This window comes from Sturnus vulgaris, chromosome 5 (genome assembly GCF_052056855.1).
Source record: "Sturnus vulgaris isolate bStuVul1 chromosome 5, bStuVul1.hap1, whole genome shotgun sequence".
Taxonomy (NCBI): Eukaryota; Metazoa; Chordata; class Aves; order Passeriformes; family Sturnidae; genus Sturnus; species Sturnus vulgaris.
In genome coordinates this window covers 61467840-61481979 of record NC_142247.1, presented here as the reverse complement: position 1 = coordinate 61481979, position 14140 = coordinate 61467840, and the positions used below count along the sequence as shown (strand labels likewise).

At 40.6% G+C, this 14140-nt stretch overlaps 2 protein-coding genes and 1 long non-coding RNA gene across 9 annotated transcripts in view; 1 reads left to right on the top strand and 2 right to left on the bottom strand.

Moving 5' to 3' along the window:
- Window positions 1-195: 195 nt before the first annotated feature.
- EFCAB10 (EF-hand calcium binding domain 10) lies at window positions 196-2022 on the bottom strand. The gene is made up of 4 exons (XM_014869013.2): window positions 1780-2022; window positions 1501-1665; window positions 1135-1219; window positions 196-610 (listed from the first exon to the last, which is right to left on the bottom strand). Exons 1-4 carry the CDS (start codon window positions 1877-1879, stop codon window positions 574-576), a joined length of 387 nt encoding a protein of 128 aa, XP_014724499.1. The 5' UTR covers window positions 1880-2022; the 3' UTR covers window positions 196-573.
- On the top strand, window positions 2008-9755 carry LOC148223737 (uncharacterized). 2 transcript variants are annotated; one of them, XR_015804078.1, is made up of 3 exons: window positions 2008-2672; window positions 4385-4517; window positions 4629-9755. It is a non-coding gene; the product is annotated as an uncharacterized LOC148223737 (long non-coding RNA). The 2 variants fall into 2 exon arrangements; XR_015804077.1 differs by having other exon boundaries at window positions 2008-4517.
- ATXN7L1 (ataxin 7 like 1) overlaps window positions 9082-14140 on the bottom strand; it is a 112194-nt gene continuing 107135 nt past the window's right edge. For 5 of the 6 annotated variants that reach the window (XM_088165820.1, XM_014869005.2, XM_088165818.1 and 2 more), the window contains one exon: window positions 9082-11735. In XM_088165820.1, the coding sequence (XP_088021946.1) occupies window positions 11694-11735 (42 nt within the window). In that variant the 3' untranslated portion in view covers window positions 9082-11693. Of the gene's footprint in view, window positions 12187-14140 lie in introns of all 6 variants that reach the window. The other variant, XM_014869007.2, reaches the window with a different exon arrangement.

Genomic DNA, 14140 nt, shown 5'->3' with positions numbered 1-14140 from the left:
ATTAAGATTGTTTCTTCTGTACAAGACTATCTCCTAATTTTTTCCAAGAAGTTTCTCCTTATAAATTGTACAGTGTGTGCTAAGTTTGAAAATACCACTCAGAAGTGCTAACTACCTTTAGCACTGGACATTTGTCATAACTTGTTGAAGTTGTTTTTTCCTTAAAAATACACGAAAACCAAAACCCAGCAGAAGTCCAAAAACCAACTTAATTTTATTCACTGGTAATGAGCCAACAGGTAGCAATCCTTTACTGTAAACTATAACCTGAAGGAGGAAACTCCAAAATACTATTTCAGTTGCATGAGAGAGATCTACTTTTTTTTTTAACCATCTAATTATATCTATCTGTTATAACCATCTAAGAACAGCAATTCCTAACAATACTCCCTCCAGTGCCTGCTAGACATGAGCACATTCTTGTCATTTGTCCTTTTCAGCTGATTGCTCTTCTGAAGGGCAGAGAAGATGAGAAAAAGTGTTGCTTAAAATCGATTCTTCACAGCTGACAAACCAGAAGAAAAATTGGGGAAAATGCCTGTTTTTAATATATATAGCAGACCACTGCTCAAGCTAATACACAGACCAGCTCTCCAGCATCTTTTTCTTCCTAAAACAGAAAAATAAAGTCTCTGGTTAGATAATGAGAATAATTAGTTCATTACCTTTCAGTGATTGCAACCGTTAAGAAAAAATTGCTCCTAGAACCATACCTTGACTATGGGGAATTATTTGAATTCTGAACCCATTTAATCTCTAGCTGTGGTACCACCCCTGGCAAAGAAGACAACAGGGCCTCACTGTTCCACATTCCTAGATCAGTATTTTAAGCCCTGGGCTGCCTGGTGACCTGTGCTCTCACCTGGGGGGCAGGTACCAAGAGAGGATCCTGACACTGCGGTGGTGGAGGGCATGGAGCTTGGTTCACCTTACAGCAAGGCAAGAGGGGCAGGCAGTAACTGACCTTTTTTAATCTTGCAATGCAAAGTGACACGGTCAAGCTTAAACTAGCAACTTTTAGCTTTAATTTATGTAGCTTTGTAAATAAAAAATAAATCTCAGTGAAATACCTCCTATTCACCCGCCCTCCCCAAAAAAAACCCCAAAACCCCCCACAATTTCAATTAAACTTACATTCCTTCCTTGAATACATCCAATGTGATTATCTCATTGTCTTCCAGCTCCAAATCCTCAGTGCTCAGTCCCAAAGTTTTAAGAGCTGAAGTTAGCAAAAGAGAATATCTTATGCGAGTCTTTGGAAAGGCAAATTTAAATTTAAAGGTGTCTAGATCTAACAGAAGGTAAACGTGTGTAGCATAACAACATGTAACTTAAAAAGTAGGAAACTTAACCACATGTAACTTTTACTTTCCAAGCTCCAGGTCGTGTGGGCAGCTGTGTGGATAACTCTTAAGTATACGGATGGGTAACTTTGAAACGATTTTAATAATTCTGTGTAAGGAAACAGTGCGGTGTGAGGCGGGGCACAGGTGGACGCACCTTCCCTGTACTGCGCTGCCCTGATGTAGCCCTGGCCCAGGACATCCAGCAGGCTGAACATGGCGTCCACGTTGGCCTCGTCCATGAGGAACGGGTACTCGCCCTCGGCTCGTCTCCCAGCCTTTACCCTCTCCAGCACCTGGATCAGGAACTCGCGGGGCTTTTCTGCAACGAGGTCAGAGCGTCAGAGCGCCCGCGGGCAGCGGGCCCTCAGCGGGGCAGCGGAGGCCGCGCAGCCCCCGCTTGGCGCCGCTCTGGGCGGGCCGGGCCTGTGCGCACCGGGGCGGTGGAAGAGCAGCAGCGCTCCGAGGCGGTGCAGCAGCTCGGGCAGCCGGTGCCGCCGCAGGTACTCGCGGCTCCGCTCCTCGCCCGCCGCCATCCCGCGGGGCCGGGGCGGCGTGAGGCGGCGGCGGGAGCTGTGCTGGCCCCAGGCCGGGCCCGAGGAGGGCGGGCAGGGCGGAGCGGCCGAGCCCGCAGCGGCTCCGCCGCGGGACGCTCCGCTGGGGCGAGCGGGAAGGGGGGAGGAAAAACCGACTTTCCTGGAAGTCGTCACGTTAGCACCGGAACAGACACGCCTCGCTCCCGGCTGGGACCCGGCTCTGCCTTGGTTCGTGGGGAAAGAAAATTACACGCGGTAATTTTAACACGTGTGCAGGTGAGGGTCTGTTATTCTGGAGACTGATGACATCCCCTCTCAAGGCCTATTGATATCTCAAAGACCGCTGCCAAGAGGATGTGCCAGACTCTTTTCAGTGGTGCCGGCGACAGAAGAGCATTGGCCATAAACTGAAACACAAGAAGTTCCACCTCAACAGGAGGAAGAACTTCTTTACATGAGGGTGGCGGAGCACTGGAACAGCTGCTCAGGACGGTGGCGGAGTCTCCCTCTCTGGAGACATTCCAAACCCGCCTGGATGTGCTGCCGTGTCCCCTGCTGTAGGTGTCCCAGAGCAGGTTGGACAGGATGATCTCCAGGGTCCCTCCCAACCCTAAGGATTCTGTGATTCTGTGTTCTCACCTCCAGCCGTCTCCTTCCACCGGCGGTACCACCTTCACCTCCCACCGCTCCCCAGGCACAGCCCTGGTTCATCCCCACAGAGTGAGGGGCTGCCAGGATGTTCCCAGTGTTCCACACCCGTACGAGGTGCAAAACCAGTGGCCGGCAAGTGAGAGTAAGAGAGTTTACATTTTAAAACCATTATTGAGTCTTGCAGCATAGCCTGTGCAAACAGGGAAGAGACATCAAAGAAGCTTTTGACTGTACTACCCACTGTTATTAGGAGAACCATAATCAAGTATAGCATCCCACTGAGAAAAAAATTTAAGGAAATCTACAAAGATATAACTATCTGCCATCAAATAAAATCAGACAATGATAAATGAGTATACAGTAAAGAAGAATAGTATTCCTTTGAAAAGTCTAGCGCTAAATTCATTTGATTATTTGCCAAACTAAAATGTCACAGGACATTAATAGAATTCACTTATTTTTTCTTAGATAAAGTGGGAGAAAGGCAGCATCCAAAGCTGCAGAGATTGTACAGCCATGTGCTGCCTGTATTCTCTGTTATTTTAAACTGACTATGCTACCTGCTTTGAGTCTCAATTAGGGCTAGAGGAACTGTAGGTTTCCAAGAGTTGCCTCCTATGACAGTTGCCAGGCAGTGATGGAAACCTCCTTTTCCTAAGTAAAACATTCCATAGTTACTCAATCCATTCCTGCATGTCTTTCTATGCCTTTCTGCTGACTTAGTAAAGCATTAGCAAAAATTTTTCCTAAAAAAGAGTCATAGGAGAAAGCGTAGATTGAAATGTGGAAAACTACAAACAGGAGAAGAGCTGGTCAGCAGAGGAGAAATAAAGATGTGGAAAATACATTCTTGAAAATGAGAACCTAAGGATAGGAAGATTGACAGGAAAAGAAGAAGCAAGTGAAATACTGGTAGGTAGGTCAGTGTTTGGGTCAAGGAAACCAGCATTTGGCAAAGGATGTTTCTCCTTTAGTAGACAACAAAGATAACCAGTATGAAATACACATTAAGACTAAAATTTTAAGAATAAGGACAGGAATTACAGATTTAAATGTGTCTCCCTGACGAATGGTTAAAAAAAACACTAAAGAGAGCAAATCCCAGTTTTATTTACAAATAGAAATGTAGTTTTTAAAATTCTATTTCACTATTAAGGAAGCATAATTTATTTACTTGAAAAAATATTCTGATAATTAATAATGCATTTATTATTTATGTAATAAATTATTACACTCAGTTCATACAATGGTAGTACCAGCTATATATATGGACTCTAAAAGTATGATAGTTCAGGATAATTTGTAAGGAGCTCACATGGGCTATTGTAAGGGAAATTTAACTTCTGGTGGCTGAGAAAAACAGGATTTGATCTAAAAGTATTCTGGTTCCATTACAGAGATGCTGTTAAATTAATTTTAATAAAGAACTAAAGGACCAAATTATTTTCATCTGTTTAAAGTGGTTATATAAATTAGATTTGTTTAAAAGGCTTAATACCTGTTGTGACAGAAGCTGAGCCTTCTACAGAATATCACTAGTAATTTAAGCCTTTTATCTAATTTAATAGGGCTAAATAGACTACAGTGAGCCTTTAAGAGTTGTAATGAAGAGAAACAGGGACTGCAGGTCAGATATGCAGCTGGTTCCAGAACAACCATTTGTCTTGCAGGGGAGAACAGGTAGATGGACGTGTTCTTTCAATGGGAGTGTCACAAGAGTGAAGTGTAGGGCTGTGGGAAAAGGCAGGAGTAATACGGGCTGGGAAAGATCCCTAGGTGTGCCACAGGCTTCCTGTGCACACGGCTGCTGAGAGCAGCTCCTTTAAGGCTTTACCTGCCTCTGCTGCTCCTCAGCATGGACATTGCTCCCTAGCCAAGTGCTTCCCAAAGGGTGAGCTGGAGGGATTGGTCCTGCCATTCCTGTAACTGCTTTGGAAGAGCTCCACCACCTTCCCTCTGTGTGTCCCCAAGGACTTCCAAGACACAGGTGAGTTCCTTATCAGGGGATTTTTTATGATACATTTACAAAAATACTAAGCTTGAGTATTAATTATCCCAACAGCCAGAACCACCTTTTTCTGTTGTTTTTATTGTACAGAAGAGCAGAATAATTAAGTTGAAATTGTCTTCTGGAGATCATGTGGTCAATTCCCTTTCCTCCTCAAACTGGGCTAACTTCAAAGACCAGCTCAAGTTGTTCACAGCCTTGTCAAGTTTTTACTGTTTCCAGAATGGAGACTCCACATCATTTGCTCTGTGTTCCAGTGCTCAGCTACATGGGAATGGTATCAGCCTGTATCCTTGAATCAAGCCCAGCTTTTCCCATAGGCTTCTAGAAATGCAGGATAAGCAAGTCCTTCACTCAGATGTCCTTGGGATAGCACCTCAGTGCCCAAAACATACCCAAAGCTCTGAGCACAGACCTCTCCAGTTAAAACCTGATGCAAAGGCACCCATGAGTGCACCTCCATCACTTCCCTGTCCTCTGTCACCAGGTTACCTCCACATGTAGTGGGGCCCACATTTTACTCACTTTTCCTTCCATGCTAATGTACTGGAACTGTCCTTCACATCCCTCACTAACTCCAACTCCAGCTGAGCTTTGGCTTTCCTAGTTGTGTTTCAGCATGCCTAGGCAGTGTTTATTCCTCTAGGGTAGTCCACCCCTGCTTCCATAGTCTGTGTACTTGCCTTTTGCCTCTGACTTAGTCAGGAGCTCTCCATTCAGCCATGCTGGCCTTCTTCCATGTCTGCTCAGCTTCCTGCAGATCAGAATGGACTGTTCCTGTGCCCTCCTGGGCCCTTTAGGTCAGTCTTCTGTGGGATTCTGACAACAAAATGTCTGCAGGAGACAAAGTCTGCTCTCCTAAATTGCAAGGTTGCAATTCAACTATGTATCTTCCTCACTTCCCTCAGAATCTAAAGCTTTGGTATATTGTAGTTGCTGCTGCCAAGGCTGCCACCAGTGTCAGTGCTCCCAGCAGCCTTTCCTTATGTGTGAACAGCATGTCTAGCATAGCCTCACTTGCCCTGTTGAGCCCTTCTGTCAAAAAATTGTCCTTGATGTACTACAGAAGTACCTGGATCACCACTTGTGCCATCCCAGTCCTCTCCACAAGAACAAGAGCCTAAACTGTCAATGTTGGCATTTTTTTTTTCTTTCCCCCAGTCAGCTGCAAAATAAAGGCTAAACCTGTCATCAGAAATCATGTACTGGGAAAAATAAATCAGGAATTACAAAAATACTTCTTGTTTCTGAGTCAAGGAGAAGTAAGAATAAGTCACAAAATGCCTAGTTTGATATCAGAAGACTTTACTGTCACAGAACTGTCCACTTCTCAGTCGGCTGAAAAGCTGTGAAACTGATTTCCTGGAACTATGGTGGACTCCTGCTGAAGGCAAAGGGGGAAAAAAGGAGCTACTTGAGCAGAAGCCTGCATCCTTTGAGATATACAGTATATTTTCCTGTTTAAGCTCTTCAAAGCACAGCTGCTTTTATTCCAGCAATATCTGTAGAATGAGTTCACACTACACAGGGTGGAAGAGATCACAGGTCCATCCCCATCGCCTCGGTGTCTCTGACACTCCATGGTTTAAACAGACATTTCGAGCAACAAAAAGGTGGCATGCAGTTAGGAAGCAGAAGCAAGTATGGATTGTGCATCTCCAAAAGTTCGTGTTTCTGAAGACTAACCCCTGTCTTTTCCTGTACTTGATGACAAATCCACTCATCTACTCTAACTGTAGTCACTTCAGTCAGTACTTTTGTAAAAGCAGAGTTACCAGGAAGAGCCCTTGTTGGTGTTACAAACACAAATCCTAAAGAAAAGTAACATGGAAGGAGTAGCTCAAGGCAAGATTATAAAAACAACAAAAAACCCAAACGTCCAAGAAACCATACAACAAAACCCTCCAGCTGTTTATGGGTCAAAATAAGAGAAACCTAAAGAAAAAGGAAGGCAAGTAATTGCAATTTAAGAGTGGAGCTGACCAGAAAGGAAGGTTTCTTTTGTAGGCTATTGAGAACAGCTTAGAACTGAGGCAAGATATATATCTATACATTTATTTATAAATATATATATATTTTGCACCTGTGGTGGGAAAGGCAAAGAGGTTGAGCCTGTGTAGTCATTTCCCAGTAGTGACCTCTCTCACTCACCTGTGCTACAGCTCTCCAAATCAGCACTAAGGAAATTTCCCACTGGGAATGGATGATGGTTTCTCTTCTGTGGTGATGTCTCCTCCATCCTCACTTCACCTGCTGCCTCAGTAGGGCCAGGCTGGAAATGGGCTGGCACAGACACGGGACTCCCAGGGCTGCTCTCGTGTTCATCAGGCTGTTCTTTGTGCTCACACCAAAAGGACTTCACACCTGTGGAGTCTGTAAATGCACTTGTCCATGATAAACAGCTTTTCTAAAAAACTACCCTTGTGGTGTCACATCAACCATGTTAGCTACTGCTCCAAGTTTAATCAAACTCAGACTGAATTTCAGAGCTTAATATGTCACATTTGGGAAATCAGCAAAGGGCACAGATGAAGGCTGTGCCCCATCTCAAATCCCTACTGGTGTCTTACTCACAAATCAAGTTCTCCTGAATCCTGATTATTATTGCTGACAAACTTCCCCTAAAGCTTCTCTTCTTTCTGGAGGGATAACAGATCACAGATTAGAGCCAAATATTTTGGGCCAGCCATAAACAACAAAACCACCCCACAAAAAATCCAGCCTGTGTCATTTGTGGTGCATTACAAAATGAGAACAAGAGCTCAGTACTGTCTGCCATGGATCCCCCAGTCAAAGGGCAGATGGGACCTGCTGCTGAATGATCAGCTTTAGCTTGCTTCTACTTAGGAAAGAATCTTTTAAAAGAGATCCGCATTTGCTTTGAATAGTTGCTTTCAGGAAGTATTCAAGGAGCAAAAACAGTATAGGAAAATCTGCATGAAATAAACATTCTTGTGTTCTGAAGTCTGAATGTGTTGTATGACTCTCCTCCAAATATTTTTGGAATCGGTATTTGGCATTTTTTCCAATTGTGAATCCTGACAGATTTTGAAGAATAAAACAGATCCTGGTTGCACACAGCAATGACTTTCTTCTAAAATAAATAGTTCCATGGTAAAAACAGAAGCATAAAAACGAGAGTGCAATGAAAGTTACAGTGTGATCTGCTTCCCTCTAAAATTGCTGGTATTTAGAGCATGTTAGAGAATCCGAGCAGGAGAGGAGTGCTACAAGCAAAATACTCGTGCATAATCAAAAAATGGAGGGAAAACCCAACTCCAAATATGCAAACAGCTTATAGATTATTCCAACAAATCCATAAGAGCTAAAAAAGTACAGATTCATTTTCGGGAAGTGAAGTCAGTGGTTGTCAACTTTTGCTGGCCATAGGCAATGATGGCAAGCAACTAATATATCAGCCATATTGTTTTCTTGGCTGTAGTTTTAATTTCTAATAGCTGCAAGAAATAGCAAAGCATCTTATAAACACAGTGTTACTCTTTAGCCATACGTGGGGACCACTTTTATCAGATGAAACTGCAGCACCTACTGCTACTTCTGCTACTTCATGATACTCATTATTTCTGTAGTGGAAAAGAGAAACTAAAGATTTTTTAAAAAAAGCTTTCAAAATAAAAGTCTCTCAGAGTGTCTCAGATCAAGGCACTAATTGAACAGTAAAGAGGAAATTCAGGATTTGCTTTTGTGACAGGTATCAGAAAGTCCAAGACATCACACAAAAAGCTGTTTACCTAGAAGGTAAAATTTCCCTCCTTCAATTCCCTTTTCCTGCAAGGCAGCCCAGCTTCCTATCTCCTCTGCCAGTTCTGAGTGTATGCACACAAAAATGCACTTTGCAGTCCAAACTGCTTGCTTTTAGAAAAGGTACTGTAATTGTGAGCATCTTTCCTACAGTAAATCCAAGACAGTTTCCAGATACTTCATAAAAGGAGCATGACAATGTACATCTTCCCCAGATTTGCAGAAGAGGGTGGCTGCAAGAGAAAAAACTGCAATCCTCTCTGCAGAGCTGTCGAGCCAATGAACAATTTAAGTCTCATTTGATCTGTAATTGGAACAGGCTTTGCATAGAACAAGAATCTTAATGCCCAGATAAGAGCTGCAGTTTTAGTATTAACAACGATAAAAAGACTGGTTATAAATTTGTACTGCCCATTGAAGTGAGAATTCCTAAATCTAGCAGCTGTAACAAAGTTAATTCTTACACTGATAAGGAATGAGAAAATGCATTCAGCTAAGCAAAGGAATTTTAAAATGCTTTATCAGTGCAAAAAACCTCAGTAGCTGATCGCTGCACGTGTCTTGACATGTAAATACAGAAATATTTTAGACATGAATGCCAAAAATAATCCCAGGGCAATTCAGGCCTGTACAGAAAGCTGGGCAGATCCTTTGAACTACCGTGGAATTCTCAGTGCAGGGCATCTGCAAAGTGTATTTCAGCCTCTGGGAAAAGAAAAGCCAGTCTTGCAATACACACCATTTTTGCTTTGCAAAGAGAAATAATGACAAACCCCATCTGTTTCTTACAAACATATAAATTATTTTATTTACAAAGCCATGTTACAAAAAAAAATAATAATAAAGCAAAAAACAAAAAATACAATCGCTCACTAGAGAATATCTCCAGGCCCGGTGTTGAACCATGGCAGTATCAATCAGATACATGTTTGTTCTGGTTTTCCTTTTTTAAACTGTAAGCCATAGAATTTACTATTTACACCTACTTTAGACATTTATTCTGCTTACAATTATCACAAGCATGGAATGAATTCTATTTGATACTGCTAATACATAAAGGTGCAGGACAAAGAATGAAAATACTTAGTGTTACAAAATATGGATTGTAGAAAAGAAATTGGCTGTACAAGTATGGCATTTTTTTTTTCTTAGAATGATTGGACATGCTTTCTTCAAAAGTCTTCTGGAAAAGGTTCTAAAATCTGTAGTAGGAAAGCACAATATAGCAGGTGCAAATTCATTTCTGTGCAACAACAGTTATTTAATATATCCCATGACTGACCAGCTATGCAAAACCCACAGAGTTTTGTTAAAGTGCCATGGGTCAACAGCATAACAAAATATAAGGTGTAAATAGAAAAATTTCTTTTTTTCTTATTTTTTTTTAAAACAATAGTTCACTGAGAATCAGCAATTATAGAATATGCTGTATAAACTATTCTCTACAAAGGTCGATCAGCACTATTTACAATTGTTACATCGATACAAAAGAAGGCATACAAGTTATCCAAGTCGCTTTTTATGGCTGACGGGCCTATGCATTGCGAATGTGGAACAACCAAAGCTTCTGAGCCTCTATTGCTGGAAACAAATCACAAGGTTTTCAGGCAAATGGGGAAGAAAAAGAACTACGAGTGAATGCTACACTAAGAATGCATTATAGGCTGGTCCAGTTTGTATCCACTTTTTTTCCAAAAGTTTACTTCCATTTCATTTTGCAGGCTAAAATTTCCAATACATTTAATTAAATAATGATTCTTTGAAGATGAATGAACACCACGGGATTTTACTTCGTGCTTAACTTTCCTGAAATGCTGTCAGGTGTAAGCCAGTTGAAAATAAAATTTAAGCAGCATTCAAAGGACAGGCTCCATAATTCAGCTTTCCAATTAAAAGATGCATGGAAACAGCTAAAGCTTCCTAAAACTACAAAATTGCTCCTTCAGTCACTGATTAGCATTATTTCTCAGAAGCAACCACTGAATCTCACAACCACTGTTTTCCCTCAACAACTAGAAATAGCAGTTCATTGATTACAGAGGATGACTTTGTTACTGAGATTTTTTAAATCCTGCAGTTTTATAACTCAAAATAAATTAAAAAAAAATCAACATAGTACTGCTCCTAAAACTGAACAAGACAAAAATTGTGCAAAAATAACAAAGATATGTACACATTTTTCAGTCTGAAGAAATGTACAATAAAAACATAATTCAAAGAACGTTTTAAAAATATAAACATTGCTTAAACTTTCCTAAGTTTCATACTGTTTCTGAAACTATACCGATCAGTTAGCTCTGAAGTATAGCAAAACATAAATTATTACAAAATTAACACTATAAAAATTTATTTTAAGAATATTTCTAAACTTTTTTTTTTCAAAGGGTCTAGCCTTGTTTATAATTGCTTAAACATTTTTAGTCTTAAAATTTGCCTTAACCCTTCTTTTTTAAAAAAAGAAAGTAGTAATAATCTCCCTATTTGCAGTCTCTTGCCTTTCCCCAAGATGTAAATAAACCAGCATATAAGTGCACTTTTAACACTGTAGAAATAAAAATTAACTCCTCTGTACTATTGTTCCAGTACCTAGTATTGGCTTCCTGATTATAAAATCTATATTTTATTAAAAAATTATTCAGTAATCCTATAAGAAACACTGTCAGTGCAATTCTATTAATGCAAGCCAATCTGCTCAACTCCTGTCCTCGCAAACCCAAACTGCTCACTGAAGTTATCAAGTGCTGAGTTCTTAAGGGTCTGGAAATCCCCCAAGATATGGGGATTTTACAATTGGGCCCCTGATAAACAGTAATTACAGTTTGGTGCAAAATTCTGCTATGCATTGATTGAAGTATAGATTCCTTAACAGCCTGATCCTGGAAGAGGCTGAACACTCAGAATTCCCACTGAAATTATTAAATGCTGTAGGTACAGAGCACCAATCAGGATTAGTCCCTAAAGTTGCAGTGCCCCAGCTGTTTGCAAATTACTAAGAAATGCACTCAATTTTTATCCATAGGACAAGCTTAAATACAGAATTACTGTAATTTTTATTTAATGAAAAAATTTGGAGATCCTTTAAATAAATTCAAATCATGATCTGGATTATTTTTTTTTGGAATGTCCATTGTGTTCTGGTCAGGAAACAAAGGGAGCATTGCAACGCTAACAGCTTTAAAAGGCATGAAACATAACCAAGCAGAACGCACAGATCAGTGGCAAATACAAGTGGAAAAACTAAACAAATCACTATTACAGTTTTCTGTAAATTTAATTCTCTTTAAAACCACAAATTCATAAAAGATTAAATCCATCTGCAGGACATAGAAAAGAAAAACCCTGTGGAGTAGGGCTGCTGAGAGCTAGAGATTATAGGCTGGTTCCTTTTCCTTGTTATGGAAGAGTCCTTATTCTACCAGTCCGGTTTGATGTCTTCTAAAAGAGAAACCAGAGCCAGGTTCAAAATCACACAATGTCTTTTGGTATAAAACACTTCAATAATGTCTGTGGCTGACAGTACTCAAAGCAGGAACTTATTCAGGTCCCTGAACTAAATTTCCTCCCTGTTTACTGACTACATTAGACCTTTAAGAAAAGGAACTGCTTTGAATAAATGGCATATTTCCTTTTGGGACGGTCTGATTTTAGTAAGCTTTGGTGAATCTCGTGTTCATTAACTTGGTTATCATTACAAATAAAGAGCAGCAATTAGACGACAACTCTGAAGAATCTTTTCCTCTACACAGCATGTTTTCATGCACAAGGAATCCTCACACAGCATACACGTTGTCACCTTCCCTTAATAAAATGATCTAGTTATTCAGTATTTAAAAACCACCGCATACTGAGGTCTTGAAGTGTTAACACTTTCAGGCACCTAAAAGCACTATGAAGACAAAAAGACTTGATTAGTTAAAAACCTAGAACAAGAATAAAATCTGGAGAAAAGACACTTTTAATACATACAGACACAAATAATTTGACTGTAAAACTACCATTCCATTAATTTTTTTTAAAGACCAAGTAGTTTTTGTAGGGAAAAGTAGTATTTTTTTTCTAAAGCAACAATAGTTGGAAAAACAGGCATGCTTTTATGTATACAATCCCTAGTTCAGGTCTCAAAGAGGGGCAGCAATATTCATATTACACATTAATTAAGAAGAATCCATTTTGAGTTTAACCTGGTGGAGTTTAATACAAAGGGAGAGAACTGACAGGCCCACAGTTCTCATGATCAGTCCCACGGGAGTACCTGAGTGAACTTCAACACATGGAGCAAATGATCAGAAGGAGCTACTCCTGTGACATCAAAATAACTACAGGCCACCGTCAGCTCACAACTCAGTAATGAGAAACACTCAGTTATGGGTGGCAGGTGACTTTCACAGCACTGCCGTGTGTCCTCTCACTCTGACCAGCTGCTTTGGGAAGGCCAGCAGGAAGCTCTCCCAGCTGGACTGTGCCTGGGTGGTCACAGGTGCAAACAAGACTGGGTTTACAGCCCAACATAATTTTCCAAATGCCACATTATCACCCAGCCACTCAACCCTGTGATGAGCTGTGGACCCCTCTCCGTTCTCTTGAGAACAGCAATCTTCTCCCTTTGGCTCCCCCTCTGCACCAGCAGACAGCCCCGCCAGGCTGCCTGGCCGGGGAACACAGTAGAGGCAGTCCAGAGGAACTGCTCCATATGCACATTTAGCTTGGCAGCTGCAGCTCTGCTTCCAACTGCATTGTTAGAAGTCTGTTGCTGTGATGTATTCATGAAAACTTGCCAGATTTTTCCAACTATAAACCCTGGTGTATAGCAGAGATTGTCTCTGCCTACAGACCTTGCTTCACTTGGACTGCCTGATTATCATGGTTATAGCAACAAAAACATTCAAAACAAGAGAGCTCAGCTTCCACAGTAATACCTTTACACAGCATATACTTGTAGATCCACTTATTGCTACCTAATTATTAACACCTTTATAATGAAATATTACAGCATAGTTTAAGACAGAAATTTTATTTAGAGACTCTTCAATTGCTAGATTGGAGATAAAAGCTGCCAACAAAACAGCTCAGATTTCACAGTGACAAGCATTTATTAAATAGGGAATCATTATTCATGGTTCCAAGTATTAAAATCCTGTATAAGTTTAGAAAAAAAAAAGTATAATCAAACTTAGTATCAGCTTCGTTTTTTTTTTTTTGTATTTGTACTTTGAGCTCCAAATTCAACTACCAAACTGACAGAAACATACTTTTTAAAAGCAAGAGTTTGTGGGGCTTAAAACAAGCAAACACTTCTATTTTTGATAAAGTTATGAAAACAGGCAGCTGAAAAGCTCTGCAATAATCTCAGTTTACATAGAGCTGACACAAAATTAATGTTTTGTACTCTCAGGTTTTCCCCATGGGATCTAGGCAACAGATCCCAACAAGTTCTGCTCCCCGGGTAGTGTGTATCTTATACTAACACAGGAGCAAGATGTTAAAACAAAAACAGTTTTACACTTCAGAACAGTTTGTCACTGGCAGTTGGATGAGTGTCATACAGGAAAATGCCACTCCCTAGAAGTATGAAGAAACTTTCCACTTTTTTCCCTTCAGAGTAGTTCTTCCATACATATATATACTGCTTTGCATTCAGCAGTGAGAGAAAAAAAAATTACTGTTTGGCATCAATCTCAAGATATGAGTGATTCAGAGTATTCTGAATAGGCATACAGTGGTGGGTTATCATTACTATTCCTTTCCTGTTTCTACACAACAGAAACTAAGCAGCACAACCATTTGGAACAACTATTCATGCATAATTTAGCCAGAATACATAACAGAATTCTAAGACACTG